General features: G+C 37.0%; 1 protein-coding gene across 2 annotated transcripts in view; it reads left to right on the top strand.

Annotated features, from left to right (window-relative positions):
- The window catches only part of SLC44A5 (solute carrier family 44 member 5), a 337,526-nt gene that overhangs the window by 299,174 nt on the left and 18,104 nt on the right, over window positions 1-20,248 (top strand). For both annotated transcript variants that reach the window (XM_072834087.1, XM_072834088.1), the window contains 10 exons: window positions 1,853-1,952; window positions 3,343-3,435; window positions 3,912-3,999; window positions 4,728-4,990; window positions 5,509-5,603; window positions 14,635-14,738; window positions 17,902-17,975; window positions 18,583-18,653; window positions 18,773-18,861; window positions 20,131-20,215. In XM_072834087.1, the coding sequence (XP_072690188.1) occupies window positions 1,853-1,952; window positions 3,343-3,435; window positions 3,912-3,999; window positions 4,728-4,990; window positions 5,509-5,603; window positions 14,635-14,738; window positions 17,902-17,975; window positions 18,583-18,653; window positions 18,773-18,861; window positions 20,131-20,215 (1,062 nt within the window). The remainder of the gene's footprint in view (window positions 1-1,852; window positions 1,953-3,342; window positions 3,436-3,911; window positions 4,000-4,727; window positions 4,991-5,508; window positions 5,604-14,634; window positions 14,739-17,901; window positions 17,976-18,582; window positions 18,654-18,772; window positions 18,862-20,130; window positions 20,216-20,248) is intronic.

Raw genomic sequence — 20,248 nt, 5'->3', positions numbered from 1 at the left:
TGCTCTGTGTTTGGACACAATTCTAGGTATCAAAAGGGCATAATGTGAAATTATACTCATTGATGAAAACACTTAAAATAAGTAGAGTTCTACATACAAAAATTATCGTTTTTATAAGTCTCGGGTTGTGTTAGGAGATGGTTCTAATCTTATTTCTGCTATTAGTTATTCTAGCCTCCTCCTCTGAAAAGTTAGTTATACCAACTTCTCTACAGGGTCTCAAAAATAGATTTCCATTGTTTGCTTTTATTCAGATACAAGAAAGGCACATAAACTCAAAAGACAATAAAATTTCTCTAATCATCTTGGATATGTAATTTTGTAAAGGTCTACGTTTCATATGCAATGTTGTTTATGAATGCAATTTCAGAATATAAAGTGATTCTTGGCATATCTCGTATTCTTAGGTTTGTCCAAAGATGATGATTTTAGTTCATCATGGCTATCCTCCATAACTTTGCAGTCATTTTGTTTTAAGAGAATCAAATATGCATGATAACATAAATACATGATTTAACTAAAAGAAGACATAGTGGCAAGATGATACATTACTAAGATCCTCTCACATCTCTGCGTTAACTGATTTCTGCTCGGAGATGTTAACCGATGTGTGCTGAGTGCCCTGTCACTTGAAGTGCTCGGGCATGAACAGGATAACTATCTAGCAAGGATGTAATAGAGCAGATTCTTTCAGAGGTGGGAATTTAAATTTCCATTTAGTTTCTTCTATAATTTCAGGTTGTGTTATTAGCAGTGCTATATTTCCTTAATTTCAGCATGCATTACTTTTCACTTTTTAACATAGCTGAAATCAGGACGAAAAGACATTTAATGAAGGATTTTATTTTTCCTGAAAAGTTATTACTAATTTAAAAATGTGTCTTAGAGTTGAGGAAATATAGTAAGTGGGACCATCTGGCTTAAAGTAAAGAGAAACTAATTGAAGGTAGCCAAAAAGAAATAAAAATCAGAATAAGCTGGAGCAAGGCATTGGTACTTATTGTAAGGATATAACAGTGTCTCACCAAACTAAAAAAAAAAAAAAAAGCGGGGGGGGGCGCGGGGCGGGGAGGCAGGAAAGCAGCTGGACTTTCCAGGGTACTTGGATCCAGGAAAACACAGAAAGCCAAAAGAACTCAAGATTGCCTCTCTGCTCCGTTTCTTAAATTCACAGATGTCTTATTCTGTCTTTGCAAATTCACTTATCTCACGAAAAGATGGTTTTGACACAGTTCATTAAGCTTGTAGAGCTTGAAGTTCAAGAGGTTCATAACCTTCAATTCAAAACTGAAGTAGATTCCCTTAGTTCTAATTCTGAGACTTTTATCAGACCAGGGTTGGGTTTACAGCCTGATTCCATCAAGGGTAGCCGTGATGGGTAGAGTCACAGGGTAAAAGTGTGGCCATCAAGAGCCTGCCCGTCAGTCAGCAAGGCCAGTTACTGAAGAGGCATTGTGTACAGTGACAGCTCAAGGAGTTTCTTCTGTAATAATTCTCTTACTCAATGAAGTGAAAGTGAAAAACACCTAAAATAGAGCTGCCTGCAGCCGTCCGTCCTTCTCTCATGTGTACGAATTTTGTGAAATGTTTCAATAGGTGAAATGAAGCCTGACCAATTGAGTTGCTCAAACCGTAGCTAAATGTTTTAATCAAGATTTCTTAGCCTTTCTTGGAGGGTTTGAGAGTGAATTTCTAAGATTGGCACTTTTGGAGAGGTTGCACTGCCCAAACTGTGGAGTGTCAGAATTGGCAGAAATAACCATGAGACTCAGCCCTCAACTTTTGCAGAGAAAGATTGTGTTTTGGGGTTGATTTGTATATCACACACTAATTCTTTTTTTCCTGTTTAAAGTGATAATACTCTGCATTCTTGAAGTGTTTATCATCCTCATGCTGATCTTCCTCAGGGAACGAATCCGCATCTCCATTACCCTGCTGAAGGAAGGGAGCAAGTAAGGCCCTGATGGAGAAACTCACATAATGTACATCAGTCACTGCCTATTGTGTACATGTCCAGAGACTTCCCCTTTAAGACTTGTTAGAGAAATCTGCTTTCCATTCAAGAAGACTGAAGTTCAGACTTTGCCACTTATTAGAAAGGTCATGCTGACAAATCCTTCAGTGTTCCCAAACCTCAATTATCATAGGATGAAATAAGGCTCAAACTGTGTAGTCCATGTATTAGCACTTTTTTTAAACACCAAATGTATGTCAGAATAACATGTGAAAGTAAGTGATAGAGTGCTATATAAAAGTACCTTGTATTATATATTGTATTATTCCCATACTGAATCCTACAATATTGATGGTTGAGATCATTTGCAAAACCTCAAATCCTCATAATTCTATAAAGTCAGTTAGAGTGACAAAATTTGCTAATAGAATAATTGATGCTAGGAGCACCAGACTCTTAATTCAGAACACGTTATACCTGGAGCCATTTTCGTTTAAAAATGCTATAAAATAAACACTAAAACTCATGCTAAGAGGTAATGACACCTCCTAGTTTCTAAACTATTCCAAAAGGTCACTTGAGGATAATACTTTAAGCTTTTGAATAATGGATGGAAGAAATATGAAAAGAACGACTATAAGCCAACAGACCATGCATTCTATTTAGAATGATTAAAAACTAAGTTCTTAATGATCAAAGACCACATTATTTTAAGTAGTCTGTAAGGATTATTCTAACAAAATTGTCTTCCATAATAACACTTGAATCCAATGGTTTAAATAGTTAACAAGCAGTGTGTTAAACTCTCTCTCACCTTCCTGTAACTGCAGCCCTATCATTAGCCACTGGAAACTACTGATTTGCTGGTTTTTTTTTTTTTAACTAATATGATGTTGTGCAATTCACTGTAACTTGCCCCACTGTTACACCTCTGCGTGTGTGTGCGCGCACGCGTGTGTAAAGGGCCAATACAACTGTGACAGGTTGATGATTTTTTTCAAGGGCAACTAAGAGCTGGAATTAATTGGTATGAGAAATAAGCTTTAGACTGAATTCATTCTAAGAATGGTGGTAATTACCACTGGCTCTTTTTTGCTGATCATTCTAGCATATTCTTAAAGAATTTTAAATTTTTAAATTGGCTATTAAATTTTACTTGTGTTGTTTTTAGTAAATTAGAGGCCTTCTTTTAATGTTTATATTTGATTCCCGTCAGAAGTTCCCCCAAAGTTCCTCCCAAGTTTCTGTATGGTTTTTTCCTGAAAATAACACATAAGTAAAATTTAAAAGTCAATTTAAAAATTTATTTCTAGTTTAACAGATAAAGATTTAATTAAGAAGTTATATCTCTGAATCATTTTGAATTTCAAATATTTGCTTTATTTCAGAGCCATTGGATGCATCCCTACTACATTAATTTATCCAATTTTAACTTTCATTTTCATCTCCATCTGTATTGCCTACTGGGCAGTGATAGCAATGTATCCTTTGGTAATTGACATCTTTAAACCTCAGGTTCATACTACTATTCAAGAACCAGGAGTTTGTGTCTAGTGCTTCCCATCCTGAGAAGACTAGGAACATCCTAAAGGTTTTTTTTTTTTTTTTTTTTTTTTGCTGAGCTCTAAAAAAGTTCGTCTACTGATTGAATCCCCCCCCCCCCCCACCCCAGATAGGCCATGTGGTAGATTTTGTTTTATTTTGTTTTCACATATGGTAATTCTTCTTGGCAATAACCTAAGAAAATTCCTTTGTATTTTATTGTGAAGGGGACACTCAGTGCAGCTGACTCATGTTGTGTTATTCCAGCTCTGAAAAAAATGTATAAATTATTAAAAGGTTAGAAGTTTTTTGAAGTTATCTCTCCGTGGACTTTTGAGTTATTTGCATTATTTTTTTTTTGTCTGTCTACTTTCAATATACCAGCAAATAGTTTATCCTTAATAGGTTACCCCAGTTACTTGGCTACGTCAGGGGTACCTATATACAAAGTCATAGCCCCAGAAGGGAAATGCAAACATGAAAATACAACCTGTAACCCAGAGGTAAGTCAAAGACTCTCTCTCTCTCTCTCTCTCTCTCTCTCTTACTTCAATATAGAACTCTACTACATTTCACCTAGCAGTTGTAAAAATCATTTTGAAATAGAGACATTAATGGGGATCACTGTTGAGAAGGAAAGGGGGGGTCCAGTGTTAGCAGTAGAGCACTGAAAATGGTGGGCAGAATGAAGATAAGCACTATTTCCCGAGTTCAACAACAACACTAGTAAATGTGAAATTTTAGTGGGTGCAGAGTGGTGAACATATGATGGAAAATGAAATACTTTCTAGAGCTCATTAAGGAATGATATAAAGTGGTGGGATAGAAGAATAGGAGTAACAGGGACGCCTGGGTGGCTCAGTTGGTTAAGTGGCTAACTCTTGATTTCGGCTGAGGCCCTGATCCTAGGGTCCTGGGATCAAGCCCTGAGTTGGGCTCTCTGCTCTGTGGGGAGTCTGCTTCCCTCTCCCTCTGCCCTTCCCCTTAATTGCACTCGTGCTCTCTCATACTTGCTCTCTTATGCGCGCTCTCTCTCTCAAATAAATAAAATCCTAAAAAAAAAAAAACCCTATATATTAAAAAAAAATAGGACTAACAGCAGAAGCTAATGGGAGAAAAGGAGGACATGCAATTGGGGCTACACAAGACGAGAAGTCAGGGAAGGTGTTATCTTGGAATGGCACTTCATATTAACTCTATTGTCTTTTTTTTTTTTTTCCCCTGAGTACAGATTTTTAATACAACTGAAATTGCCAAAGCTTGCCCTGAGGCTCAGTGTAACTTTGCTTTCTATGGTGGAAAGAGCCTGTACCATCAGTATGTCCCTACTTTCCAGATGTTCAATCTATTTGTCTTTTTCTGGCTTATAAACTTTGTCATTGCACTGGGTCAGTGTGCCCTTGCTGGTGCCTTTGCTTCTTATTACTGGGCCTTCAGAAAACCCGATGACATCCCACCATATCCACTTTTTACTGCATTTGGACGAGCCATACGGTAAGTTCCACGTTGAATCGTACCTCTATCTACCCAGTTAGGTTTAGTGTGCTTATGATTCAATCGTATGCCTTTATCATTCACGTGGCGAAGTTACGAATGAGGTCAAAGGTATGATTTAAGATTCATGGATGTCCATTGGCTCTGTCTGCTTTTAGAGCCACAGCTTTTACAATCCCTACCCGGGCCAATATCCTTCTAAAAGCCTTCTCTTACTGAAGAGAAGTAGTAGAGGAGGGCACCACGATAAAAATTAAGAATTAACGTGGCTCTGTCTCTCTTGCTTAGCTCAAACGTTGTATTTTATGATGAAAGGCTATTGGTATCATTTTTGTAGATGAAGGGCAAAAGAGATGTGAATCATTTAAAATCCTCTATGAGGACCTTTATCAACCTGAATAAGAAAGCATAAGAAATTCTTTCCTGTCTTTCTGCAGACCCCTTTTACCTATTAAAATTGTAGCATCCTTTTTGTTATAGTAAAGATCTTTTAACTTTCTCGTTTTATCTTTGCCCAGATATCACACAGGGTCCCTCGCATTCGGATCTTTACTTCTTGCATTAATTCAAATGTTTAAAATAGTCCTAGAGTACTTGGACCGCCGTCTTAAAGGTAAGACTCCAGAATTCATCTCTTCTCAGGCTTCCTGACTTCTGTGAAGAGAATGGGTCGGGGCAGGGAGTTGAGGGAAACACGATGATGAGTGCAAGCTGGACTAGGGTAACAAGGATGGAAGTGGCTGGATTTAGGGATATGTTTGGAAAGAGAAGCCAACAGGACTTGCTGTGAGAGATGAGATACGGGGCAGGAGAGGGGAGGAGGGGAAGAGGAGCAGTGGTGTGAAGGAAAGAGAGAGAAAGTGTGTAGTGCCATTTACTAAGATGTAGAAACTAGAAGAAGAAAATTTCAAAGAAGAGATGAAAAACCGTTTCTGGCGTGTTAATATTGAGGAGCGTGGTGGAGACGTCAGGCAGTTTCAAGTCTGGAGCTCAGGATGAGTCAGGCTTAAAATATAAATGTGGGTGTCATCAGCATAAATTTTTACACATAACGTATAGTTTACAAGCTCTACTTTGTACTTTATTTTGTTCATTATCTCACATATTTTTCTTTTTTTCTTTTTCCCTCCCCCCTTTCCTCCCCCCCTTCCCTTCCTTCCACGAGAGTGCTTAAGTTCTCTACAAGCAAGTTTAAATTATACAGCATAGTAGCATCAACTATATTCACTACATTATACATTGGATCCAAAGGTGTTATTCATCTTATAACTTAAAATTTATACTTTTTTTTTTACCAGGCTTTCCCTATTTCCCCCACCCCCCAGCCTGTAGTGACCACCACTCTGCTCTCTATTCAATATTTTTTAAAGATTCTACATAGGAGTATCATATCATGTTTATTTGCCTTTCTGTTTGGCTTATTTCTCTTAGCATCATACCCTTCAAGTTCATCTGTGTTGCAAAAGCAGTGTTTCCTTCTTTTTAAAAGCTGAATAATGTTCCATTGTGTATCTGTACCGCATTTTCTTTATCCATTGATCCACTTGAATGCATGTTGTTTTCATACTTCTGATATTATAAATGATGCTGCAGTGAACACAGGAGTACAGATAGGTCTTTGAGATAGTAATTACATTTTCTTTGGATATAAACACAGAAGTGGAATTGCTGAATCAAATAGCAGTTCTATTTTTAATTTTTTGAGGAACTTCCATACTGTTTCCCACAGTGGATGCACCAGTGTACATCCCTCCGATGGTATACAAGAGTTCCCTTTTCTCCACATCTTCACCTCCACATCCTTATCTTTTGTCTCCTCTACCTCACTGTGGTTTTGATTTGCATTTCTCTGATAAGTAGTAAGGTCAAGCACCATTTGCTGTACTTATGGGCCATCTGTATATCTATTTTTGGAAAAAAAAATGTCTGCAGGTCCTTTGCCTATTTTTAAAATTGGGTTATTAGTATTTTTGCTATTGAGTTCTAGGAGCCTTATATATTTTGGATATTCACCCATTATCACATATATGGTTTGCAAATATTTTCTCCCATCCCATAGGTCACCTTTTCATTTTGTTGATGGTTTTCTTTGCTGTGCAGGAGCTTTTTAGTTTGATGCAGTCTCGCTTGTTTATTTTCCTTTCATTGCCCTTGCTTTTGGCATCAAATCCAAACAATCATTGCCAAGACCAATGCCAAAGAGCTTACCCCCGTGTTTTCTTCTAGAGTTTTATGGTTTCAGGTCTCCATTCAAATCTTTTAATCCATTTTGAGTAGTTTTGTGTGATGTAAAATAGGGATCCAATTTTATTCTTTTGCATGTGGACATTGTTTTCTCAGAATCATTGAGTTGAAGAAACTAACCTTTATCTATTATATATTCCTGACTCCTATTTTGAAAATTGACCATATATACATTGGGTGTATTATTGGCTTCTTGATTCTGTTCCATTTATCTATGTGTCTATTTCTTTACCAATGCTATCATATTTTGATTACTGTTGCCTTATAGTTTGAAATCAGGAAGTGTAATACCTTCAGCTTTGTTCTTCTTTCACAATTACTTTGGCTATTCAGAGTCTTTTGTGGTTCCAAACAAATTTTAGGACTATTTTTTCTATTTCTGTGAAAAATGCCATTGGAATTTTGATAGAAATTGCACTGATTTTGCAGATGCTTTGGGTATTATGGACATTTAACAACGTTAATTTTTCCAACCCATGATCATAGGGTATTTTTCTTTTATTTGTCTTTAATTTATTTAATCAATAGCTTACAGTTTTCAATGTACAAGTAGTTCTCCACCTTAGTTAATTTTGTTTCTAGGTATTTTCTGGTTTTTGATGCAGTTGTAAATGGGGTTGTCTTCCTTTTTTTTAAGATTGATTTGTTTGATTGATTGATTGGTTAATGAGAGACAGAGAGAGAGAGTGGCAGAGACACAGGCAGAGGGAGAAGCAGGCTCCATGTGGGGAGCCTGATGCGGGACTGAATCCTGGGTCTCCAGGATCAGGCCCTGGGCTGAAGTCATCACTAAACTGCTAAGCCACCCAGGCTTCCCTGGGGTTGTCTTCTTAACTTCTGTTTTCATTAGTCAGTTGTTACTATATAGAAATGCAACTGAGTTTGTATATTGATTTTTGTTTCCTGCAACTTCACTAAATTCATTTATTGGTTCTAATAGAGTTTTTTGTTTATTGGTTTTGTTTTGTTTTGTTTTTTGTTTTTTTGTTTTTTGGTGGACTGTAGGGGCTTTCTATAAAATCATGTGATCTGCAAAGACAATTTTACTTTTTCTTTTCCAGTTTTAATCCTTTTATTTTTCTTGCCCAATTGTTATGACTAGGACTTCTAGTACTATGTTGAATAAAAATGGCAAGAGTGGACATCATTGGCTTGTTTCTGATTTTAGAGGAAAAGCTTTCAGCTTTTTACCATTGAGTATGTTAGCCAGGGTCTTTCCATATATGGCTTTTCTTATGTTGAGGCCTTCTATAACCAATTTATGGAGTTTTTTTTTTTTTATCATGAAAGGAGGCTGGGTTTTATCAAGTGAATTTTCTTCATCTACCAGGATGATCATGATTTTTATCCTTCATTTTGTTAATGTGGTACATCATATTTATTGATTTGCATATATTGAGCCATCCTTGCATCTCTTGGATAAATCCACTTGATCTTAGTACATAATCATTTTAGTGTACTGGTGAATTCAGTTTGCTGATATTTTGTTGAGGATTTTACATTTATGTTCATTAGGGATATTGGCCTATAATTTTCTCTTTGTGTAGTGTCATTATCTTTGGTTATCAGGGTGATGTTGGCCTTGTAAAATGAATTTGAAAATGTTTCTCCTTTTCTGTTTTTGGAAGAGTTTGAGAAGGATTGATATTAATTCTTTAAACGTTTGGTAGAATTTACCAGTAAAGCCATCTGGCTATGGCCTTTTGTTTGTTAAGAAGTTTTTTTGATTCAAAATCCTTACTAGTAATTAATCTTTATGGATTTTCTATTTCATCATAATTCAGTCTTGGTAGGTTGTATATCTATAGGAATTTATCCATTTCTTCCAGGTTATCTGATTTGTGTACAATTGTTCATAGTAGTCTCTTATGATCCTTTGTACTTCTGTGGTATTGACTGTAATGTCTCCTCTTTCATTTCTGTATTTGTTCCTTAGTCTAGCTAAGATTTGTCAATTTTGTTTTTTCAAAAAACTGTTATTTCCACTGATCTTTCCTATGGTCTTCTTAATCTCTATTTCATCCATTTCCACTCTGATATTTGCCATTTCTTATACTAATTTTGTGCTTCGTCTGTTTTTCTTTTTCTACTTCCTTAAGGTGTAAAGTTAAATTGAGATATTTTGTTTTTCTTCTTTTTAAGATTTTATTTATTTATTCATGAGAGACACAGAGGCAGAGACACAGGCAGAGGGAGAGGCAGGCTCCATGCAAGGAGCCTGATGTGGGACTTGATCCCGGGTCTCCAGGATCATGCCCTGGACTGAAGGTGGGGCTAAACTGCTGAGCCACCGGGGCTGCCCTCTTTTGTTTTTCTTAATGTAGGTGTTCATTGCTATGAAATTCCTTCTTAGATCTACTTTGCTGCATTTCATATGTTGGCATGTTGTGTTTCCAGTTTTGTCTCAAGATATTCTTTGATTTCCTTTTTGATTTCCTCTTTAGCTCACTGGTTGTCCAATAGCATGTTGTTTGATCTCCACACACTGGTGAATTTTCCACTTTTCTTCTTGTAATTGACTTCTAGTTTCATACTGTTATGGTTGGAAAAGATGCTTGATATGATTTCAGTCTTCTTACTTTTATTAAGACCTGTTTTGTGATCTAGCATATGATCTATCCGAGACAGTGTTCCATAATATGACACTTTAGAAGAATGTGTATTTCTTCTATATTTGGATAGACTGTACTGTAAATGTCCAATCTGTTAGATCAACGTATAGTTTAAGTCCAATACTTACTTTTTGATCTTCTATCTGGATGATCTATTGTTGAAAGTGGGGTATTTAAGTCCTCTACTATTGTTATGTATTTCTCCTTTCACATCTGTTTATATTTTCTTTGTATATTTAGGTATTCCAATGTTGGGTACATAAATATTTACAATTTTTAAAATCCTTTGATGAATAGATCCCTTTATCATTGTATAATGACCTTCATGTTATAGTTTTTGACTTAGTCTATCTTGTCTGATATAACTATTCCCACTTTTATTTGGTTTTCATTTGCATGAAAAATCTTTTTCCAATCCTTCACTTTCATTCTATATGTGTTTTTAAAAGGTGAAGTGAGACTCTTGTAGGTAGCTTATAGTTGAGGTTTTCTTTTAAAGTCACTCAGCCACTCTGTCTTTTGGTTGGAGAATTTAGTTCATTTACATTATCAATATAGAGTTAGTTTGCCATTTTGCTCATTGTTTCCTGGCTGTTTTATATCTTACATAAAATATGTTATAGTTTTATCAGTATATTTTAAGCTCATAATTTAATTTCAAATGTGTACAAAAGCTCTACATTTTTACACTTTCCCCACATTCATGTTACAATGTTTTTGATGAAACAATTCACACCTTTTTATATTTTGTATCTATTAACAAATTATTGTAGTTATTTTTGTTTTTCTGGAAAGTCCATTTTAAAGATAAATTGCAACATTATAAATGACACTTGTATAAGTGTAGCAGTTGGCAGTCACTGCTTTAAGCACTTTACATTCTGTTTTTCATTTAAAACTCATGAGAGTCTTTGAGGGTAAGTATTATTATTTTATAATAATAGAGGAATTGAGGTTTGGAAATGCTTTTGTCAGGTCACAAAAAAGTTGTGACTCCAGAATAAACCAGAGTTCTTACTGCTGTGTGCTTTTGCCTTTCTGAAAAATGGACAGAAAATGAGTTGATTATATTCCATTTTCTTTCTTCCTCTAGCTCCTCTCCTTTCACTTTTTTTTAAATAAGCTTTTTTGTTTTGTGATACTTTTAGATATACAAAAGAGTTGCAAAGATAGAGAGTTCCTTTGCTCTCTTCTGTTTCCCTTAAATTAATATCTCATGAAACCATGGTATTTGTGTCAAAACCAAGAAATTAATATTGTGACATTATTAATTAAACTACCAACCTTAAGTGGAGTTCACAACTTTTTCTACTAATATCCATTTTCTCTTCCATGACCCAACATAGAGTTCCACACTGCACTTTGCTCTGACTTCCCCATGCTCTGATCCTTTTTTTATTTTTTTTTATTTTTTTTTTAAAAGGTGGCCTTTTATTTTATTTATTTATGATAGTCACACACACACACACACAGAGAGAGAGAGAGAGAGGCAGAGACATAGGCAGAAGGAGAAGCAGGCTCCATGCACCGGGAGCCCGACGTGGGATTCGATCCCGGGTCTCCAGGATCGCGCCCTGGGCCAAAGGCAGGCGCCAAACCGCTGCGCCACCCAGGGATCCCTGATCCTTTTTTTAAATTGAAGTTCGATTTTATAGTTACCTTTAATATGTTGTATTTTCATCTTTATACTAGAGTTGTGATTTACCTGCCACCATTATTCCGAATTTAACTATATATTTACTTTTTTACTAGTGAATTCATACTTTCACATATTTTCATGTTACTAATTAGCACCCTTCTGTTTCAGCTTTAGAAGCTCCCTTTAACATTTCTTGTAAGGCTGATCTAGTGATGATGAACTCTTTTACCTTTTGTCTGGAAAACTTTATCTCTCAATTCTAAAGACAGTTTTGCCACATAGAGTTACTTGCTTGGCAATTTTTTTCTTTCATCACTTTGACTATGTCATTATACTCTATTCTGGCCTATACATTTCTGCAGAAAAGTCACTTTTCTGTGACTTTTTTTTTTACCCTGAAAAAGGTAAAAAGCCACTCTTCTGCCTTTAACTGCCTTTAGACTTTTGAAAATTTAATTGTATGTGTTTCAGTATGAATTCTTTAGACTTTCTGGATCTAAATGTGTCTGTTTTTCCAGATTAGGGGGGTTTTCAGCCATTATTTCTTCAGTTAAACTTACTACCCCTTTCTCTCTCTCTTCTCCTGGGACCTCCATTTTGCTCTGCGTGATGGTGTTCAATAAATCCATCGCTCTTTCAATTCTTTTTCCTTTTTAGTTCTCTAATTGGATGAATTCTACTGCCCTGTATTTGAGTTTGTTGATCCTTTCCTCTGCTTGATCCTTTCCTTTGCTTGATTAAAACCCTCTATTGTACTTTTTAAGTCTGTTGTTCTATTCTTTGGTTCTACAAGTTCTGTTTAATATTTTCTTATTTTCTGTCCCTTTGTCAAAATTCTCACTTTGTTCATGCATTGCTTCTGTGACCTTGATGAGCATCTTTATAGCCATTATTTCAAACTCCGGCAGGTAGACCACTTACTTCTGAAACATCAGTTTCTGGAGATTTACTTTGGTTTTTGTTTGAAACATATTCCCCTCTTCATTTTTTTCTTGACTGCATGGTGGATTCCTTGCATTAGGTAAAATAGTCGCTTCTCCCAGTCTTGACAGACTGGTCTCACGTAGGAGATGAATCTCATCAATTAGCCCAGCTCAAGCTTTAGGGCTCTCAAGCATTTGTAATTGTCCTAGCCACCACAGTTATTCTTAATGATCCCCAATAGTTGAGTATGTGCCAAGACCTCTCAGTGTTCCAAAGGGAAGGATCACAGTCAGAACCTGTATGCAAGATGATTAGAAACCAGACACTTAGCAGCTGGGAAAGTGTTTAGTTAAGCCTTTTTTACAGAGAAACTGGAAAATGGATATTTGCCTATTCCTTCATCACTGAGCCAAGGTATATAGCCATGCTGGGATTGGAGGAGGGTGCTCCTACACCACTTAAAAACTGAGTTGTTTGTTTTAGCCCTGTGGGACTTTTTAGTGCAACCTTCATTTACCATCAGAGCCAGGGAAGGTGTGGACCATCCCTTAGGCAGTAGCTGCAAAAGCTAGGGCAGTAAGCATGTGTAAAATCTCCTTCCAAAGAGGAATTAGTGCTCTTATTTTAAAACTGGAGTGAGCTAGAGGGAGAAAGTAGTAGAAGTGCCCACTGGCTCCCCTGGACAACTCCATGAAGGACTGCAGCTAGCACCTAGACGTGTGCAAATGAAAAGCCAGACGCTCAGGCAGTGGGTTGTAAAGCATTTAGTCTGCCCCCTTCCAGGAAAAGACTGGAAGATGGACATCTTTTTTCATGCTTCCTCTGTGCTAATCCCTGAGGAGGACAGCCACAGTGAGTGCTGGCATGTAAAGAACTAGCTTCTTTGTTTTCTATACTACTGTGAGACTTGTGGTTATAAACTCCATTGGAAGTCAGAGCTAAGAGTTTTTGGGGCTTGTCGCTTAGGTGGGAGCCTTAAAAGTTGGAATCCTATAGGTACTATCCAAACCCTTTACTCCTCAGGAAGAGGCTGAGAGTTGGGGTTATCTTTCTTATAGTATGGTTCTGTGCCATACTATAATTACAGCTCGTTTGTCTCGGCCTTTCCTATCCATTTCACTGTGGTTATTTTCTCAGTTGCCTGATGTGGTAGGAGTCATTCAGCTAGTTTCTGTTTTTTTGTTTTTTGTTTGTTTTTTGTTTTTTGTTTTGTTTTTCCTCAGAGGAAATTGTTCAATGTGTAGCTGTACTTTAGGTGCATCTGTGGAAGATGGGAAGTTCAGGGGCCTCCTATGTCACCATCTTGGTCCTTTCTACAAAGGATTGGCATATATGTTGCTCCAAAGAAGATACACAAATGGTGAATAAGCACATGGAAAGATGCTCAGTATTATTCATTAAGGAACTGCCAATCAAAATTGTAGTAATGGTACCATTTCATGTCCATTAGAATGGCTTCTATTTTTAAAAAAAGAAAAAAAAAACAAGTATACATAGGATGAGGATAAATTGAGAACCTTTGTGTATTGCTGGTGGCAATGTAAAATGCTATTATCATTGTGGAGAAGATTATGGTGCTTCTTCAAAAAGTCAAAAACAGGATTGCCATATGATCCAGCAATTTCACTTCTATAGATGCATACTCAAAAGAATTGAATACAGGGACTCAAGCAGATGCTTGCACACAAGTATTCATACTGGCGTTACTCACAGTAGCCAAGATAAAAGAATAAACAAAATGTGCATATACATACATGTAATGGAATGTTGTTCAGCTCTAAAAAGGAATGAAATGATGAACCTTGAAAACTTTAAGTGAAATAAGCAAGACAGGATAAATATTGCATCATTCCACTTATATGAGGTATTCAGAAGATGAAATTCATACAAAGTACAATAGAGGTTACCAGGAGCTAGGAAAAGGGGAGAATGAGGAGTTATTGTTTAATAGGCACAGAGTTTCTATTTGAGATGATGAAAAGTTCTAGAAATGGATAGTAATAATGGTTGGATAAGATTATGAATGCACTTAATGGATTGAATTGAATTGCACAGTATTGTACACAATTGAATTGTACACTTGAAATGGTTAAAATCAAAAGTTTTACATATACATTTGACCAAATTTTTTTAAAAGCCTACTTAAAATTTTTTTTATTCATAATCAAAATTAAAATTAATTTTTAATTAAATCATTAATAGATCTGAATATTTCATTTTCATAGACCCCCAGAACAACATATCTAAATTTCTACAATGCTGCCTGAAATGCTGTTTCTGGTGTTTGGAAAATGTGATAAAGTATTTTAACAGAAATGCCTATGTTATGGTAAGTAGATTATTTTTTATTTACTAAATTTCTTCTTTGCAAGCCCAAACACCATGTGTACATTTCCATCTCTAATACTTTTTACATCGTGCAGTTGAATTTATCATCATGTCGATATTAGGATTTGTGAATCCAATGCATGATTCAGGGCTATGCTTTCCTAGTTGAGATAATAATCTTAACTGTATTTCATTATTACCGTTAATATCTTTTTAAGGAGGGAGGTATTATTTACCTTAGAAATGTGCTGGACTGAAAAGATTTTGTGTGGCTTTGGCATAGTTTAGTGGGAGAAGAGCTTAGTCTATATTTCACTCTAAGAAAAAAAAACTTTCTAATTTTGGGATTTACATATCTTTAGAGAATGTGTGGGCATCAACAAGACCTAACTGAATGTTTTACTTATTTCCTAGAGGGAATATGGAGATTTTTTATAAATTTATTTTTTATTGGTTTTCAATTTGCCAACATATAGAATAACACCCAGTGCTCATCCCATCAAGTGTCCCCTTCAGTGCCCGTCACCCAGTCACCCCCACCCCCTGCCCACCTCCCCTTCCACCACCCCTAATTCGTTTCCCAGAGTTAGGAGTCTCTCATGTTCTGTCTCCCTTTCTGGTATTTCCCACTCATTTTTTCCTCCTTTCCCCTTTATTCCCTTTCACTATTTTTTATATTCCCCAAATGAATGAGACCATATAATGTTTGTCCTTCTCCGGTTGACTTATTTCACTCAGCATAATACCCTCCAGTTCCATCCACGTTGAAGCAAATGGTGGGTATTTGTCATTTCTAATGGCTGAGGAATATTCCATTATACATAGACCACATCTTCTCTATCCATCATCTGTCGATGGACACTGAGGCTCCTTCCACAGTTTGGCCACTGCGGATGTTGCTGCTATAAACATCGGGGTGCAGGTGTCCTGGCGTTTCACTGCATCTCTATCTTTGGGGTAAATCCCCAACAGTGCAATTGCTGGGTCCTAGGGTAGCTCTATTTTTGACTCTTTGAGGAACCTCCACACAGTTTTCCAGAGTGGCTGCACCAGTTCACATTCCCACCAACAGTGTAAGAGGGTTCCCTTTTTTCCGCATCTTCTCCAACATTTGTGGTTTCCTGTCTTGTTAATTTTCCCCATTCTCACTGGTGTGAGGTGGGATCTCATTGTGGTTTTGATTTGTATTTCCCTGATGGCAAGTGATGCAGAGCATTTTCTCATGTGCTTGTTGGCCATGTCTATGTCTTCCTCTGTGAGATTTCTGTTCTTTTGCCCATTTCATGATTAGATTGTTTCTTTGCTGTTGAGTTTAATAAGTTCTTTATAGATCTTGGATACTAGCCCTTTATCTGATAGGTCATTTGCAAATATCTTCTCCCATTCTGTAGGTTGCCTTTTAGTTTGTTGACTGTTTCTTTTGCTGTGCAGAAGCTTTTTATCTTGTGTAAATCCCAATGATTCATTTTTTCTTTTGTTTTCCTTGCCTTCATAGATGTATCTTGCAAGAAGTTGCTGTGGCCAAGTTCAAAAAGTGTGTCACCTGTGTTCTCTAGGATTTTGATGGATTCTTGTCTCACATTTAGATCTTTCATCCATTTTGAGTTTGTATCTGGTGTAGGGAACGGTCTAGTTTCATTCTGCATGTGGCTGTCCAATTTTCCCAGCACATTTATTGAAGAGATTGTCCTTTTTCCAGTAGATAGTCTTTCCTGCTTTGTCAAATATTAGTTGACCATAGAGTTGAGGGTCCATTTCTGGATTCTCTATTCTGTTACATTGATCTGTGTGTCTGTTTTTGTGCCAGGACCACACTGTCTTGATGACCACAGCTTTGTAGTACAACCTGAAATCTGGCATTGTGATGCCTCTGGCTCTGGTTTTCTTTAATATTCCCCTGGCTATGTAGGGTCTTTTCTGATTCCACACAAATCTTAAGATGATTTGTTCCAACTCTGTGAAGAAAGTCCATGATATTTTGATAGGGATTGCATTAAATGTATAAATTGCCCTGGGTAGCATAGACATTTTCACAATATTAATTCTTCCAATCCCTGAGCATGGAATATTTTTCCATCTCTATGTGTCTTCCTCAGTTTCTTTCAGAAGTGTTCTGTAGTTTTTAGAGTATAGATCCTTTACCTCTTTGGTTAGGTTTATTCCTAGGTATCTTATGCTTTTGGGTGCAATTGTAAATGGGATTGACTCCTTAATTTCCCTTTCTTCAGTCTCATTGTTCGTGTATAGAAATGCCACTGATTTCTGGGTATTGACTTTTGTATCCTGGCACACTGCCGAATTGCTGTATGAGTTCTAGCAATCTTGGGGTAGAGTCTTTTTGTTTTATTATGTACAGTATCCTGCCATCTGTGAAGAGGAAGAGTTTGACTACTTCTTTGCCAGTTTGAATGCCTTTTATTTCTTTTTGTTGCCTGATTGCTGAGGCTAGGACTTCTAGTATTATGTTGAATAGCAGTGGTGAGAGTGGACATCCCTGTCGCGTTCCTGATCTTAGGGGAAAGGCTCTCAGCGTTTCCCCATTGAGAATGATATTTGCTGTGGGCTTTTCGTAGATGGCTTTTAAGATGCTGAGGAATGTTCCCTCCATGACCAAGTGGGATTTATTCCTGGGATGCAAGGCTGGTTAAACATTCATAAAGCAATCAATGTGATATAGATCATATCAACAAGAGAAAAAACAAGATCCGTATGATCCTCTCAATAGATGTAGAGAAAGCATTTGAAAAAATACAGCATCCATTCCTGATCAAAACTCTTCAGAGTGTAGGGGATAGAGGGAACATTCCTGAAAATAACTTTTAATGTGAATGCTGCAACATATAATCCATTCACAACGAATCCTAGCCAAAACACTTCAAAGACAGAAGCCATATCCTGAGATTTAAGAAGATGATCTACCTCTGAATTCCCATGGAGTTTACAGGCATATAGCATCCGAGGCACACCTTATTGTCAACACCCCTGACAGCTATGCAGAATTGACGTTACACAGGTCCCAAGTCTCCCACATACCCAAATGTTGGAAAGAGGAATGAAAGTAGTTGTCTGGGTGTTAAGAGAATTAATTCATGTTCCTGTCGTTGAATTGTCTGTTGGCCTTGTTAGTCTGTTACTGACTCCAGAATAATAATTGTTTTCCTCAGATTGCAATATATGGCAAAAACTTCTGCAGGTCAGCAAGAGATGCTTTCAATCTGCTGATGAGAAATATTTTAAAGTAAGTAATCAGATTGAATTTGCAAAAAAAAAAATTGGTGAACCTTGAGCATCACATATTTCACATGTTGTTATTTAAACTGATTGTGGCCTTATTAGACATGAATATTATCTTTCAATTTGATTTAAACCTTTTATCTCATACTGTTTCTTTTTGTATCTTAGAATCTTGCTTCCATGATCCATCTACATCTTCACACTCTGGCATTTTATTGATTTTCATTACCCCTTCTGCTCAAAAAATTCTCTATACAAACATTATGTCGCCGACCATTTCCCCCACCCCAAATTGACAGAGTCTGAGTGAGCAAAACCAGAGAAGAAATGTAACATTCTCAAAATCCAGGGGTGTCTTAGGCTTTATATAGAGACTGACATAACCAACAGTGCCTGATAGCCCCACAAAGCCATCTTCTGTTTATTTCATCAAAAATAAATCATAACTTCATTTCTGGGGTCTACCTTCATGTCTTGCATTTAACAAAGGTAAAATAAAACTTCCAGTTAAGACATATCAAAATAAGCTCATGAATTATTTACTTTCATACTTTTAAAGTGACAAATACCATCTAAATACAGCATTAAACTTTTTTTTTTCTGACTCTTAGAATTGCAGTTATGGATAAAGTTACAGACTTTGTACTAATCCTGGGAAAAATTCTAGTTGCTGGATGTATAGGTAGGTAATAATAATCATAATAAGTTTGGAAGGTACTTTGAAAAACTTCTTTGCTACAAAAAAACCCCCCAATATTCCTTTGTAAATACATAATATACGTGTTCTACCTTCTAATGTAGGCATGCTGGCCTTCTTACTCTTCACACAAAGACTGCCAACGATTATAGAAGGACCAACATCTTTAAATTACTACTGGGTACCATTGCTGGTAAGAGTTGGTGTCTTAGTTCGGGCTTCTATAACAAAAATATCTTAGATTGGGTGGCTTAAACAAGAATTTATTCCTCACAGTTCTGAAGGCTGAGAAGTCCAAGATCAAGGTGCCCACAGATTCAGTTCCTGGTGAGAGCTCTCTTCCTGGTTTGCAAAGGGACACCTCCTCTCGCTGTATCCTAACATGGTAGAGAGAGATATCACCTCTCCTGTCTCCTCTTATAAGGGCACTAATCCCACTCATGAGGGCTCCACCCCCATGTCCTAATTACCTCCCCCAAACCTCACTTCCAGATATCATCATATTGGGGGTTAGGTTTCAACATAGGCATTTTGAGAGGACAAAATTCATTCATAGCAACTGGGTAATATTGACTGATTTATCAGAGATGGCAAGGTAAAAGAAATAAGAAAAATAATAGCTAATGTTATTGGTCCTACTTTGTGCTGAGCTTTATTCTGCTTTAGGTTGGATTCTTTGGAAACAACCTCTGAGACCAAGGATTGCATGTGGAAGGTTTATTAGGAAGTGCTCTCCTGAGATACCCTTGTTACAAGGAAGTGAGGAGGGCAGGCATGGGCAAAGGGGAAAGCTGCAGTTAGAGGGGAGGCCTCAGACCTATTCACAGGAAGTTCTAAAAGAAGAATTAGGCCTCTGTATACTGCATCAGGCAGCTATTGGCCAGGGGTTGCCCCCTGGATTGGGGGGTGTAGGCTTGGGGAAGGCAGTTCCCTGCAACGAGGGTAATTCCTAGTGAGGGAAGCCTCTTGGTCATCAACGGCCTACATTCCCAACAAGTGGGGGACAGATGTAGCAGCTGGAGAGGAGCTGGGAGGAGCCCTGCAGTATCTATAGCAGTTAATTCACTCACTCATTCCGTGTGTCATAAATACTATTATTCACATTCTCCCCTCACCTACCAATAATTTTTTTTTATAGGAGGTGAGAGGCACTGTGAGGTTCAGTGAGTGCGTGACATGGGATTCAAACCTAGGCAGTGTGTGCTCTTAACTCTCGGGCTTTACTGCCTCAGTTGTACAGGATTCTAAATCTGGAATATACTTGGTAGGCATAATAGAATACACTTAAATCCCAGTACAAAATGCCCAAAAGTGTTATCACTGGATTTTTTTTGGTCTCTGTATTGAAATCTTTTCTGACATAGGGTACTTTAAAGTTTCTCATCATGACTTTCATTTAAAGCTGCATTTTTGTTCTTCTGGACAAGCAAGTGACATCTTCATTTTCTTTACTCATTTACAGACAGTCATTATTGGATCTTACCTAGTTGCACATGGGTTCTTCAGCGTCTATGCAATGTGTATTGATACAATTTTCATCTGCTTCTGTAAGTTTTCAGTATATGTGTTTTCCCCCTTTG

Source organism: Canis lupus, chromosome 8, assembly GCF_048164855.1.
Source record: "Canis lupus baileyi chromosome 8, mCanLup2.hap1, whole genome shotgun sequence".
NCBI classification, from domain to species: Eukaryota; Metazoa; Chordata; class Mammalia; order Carnivora; family Canidae; genus Canis; species Canis lupus.
This window is presented reverse-complemented; position numbering and strand designations above follow the sequence as displayed.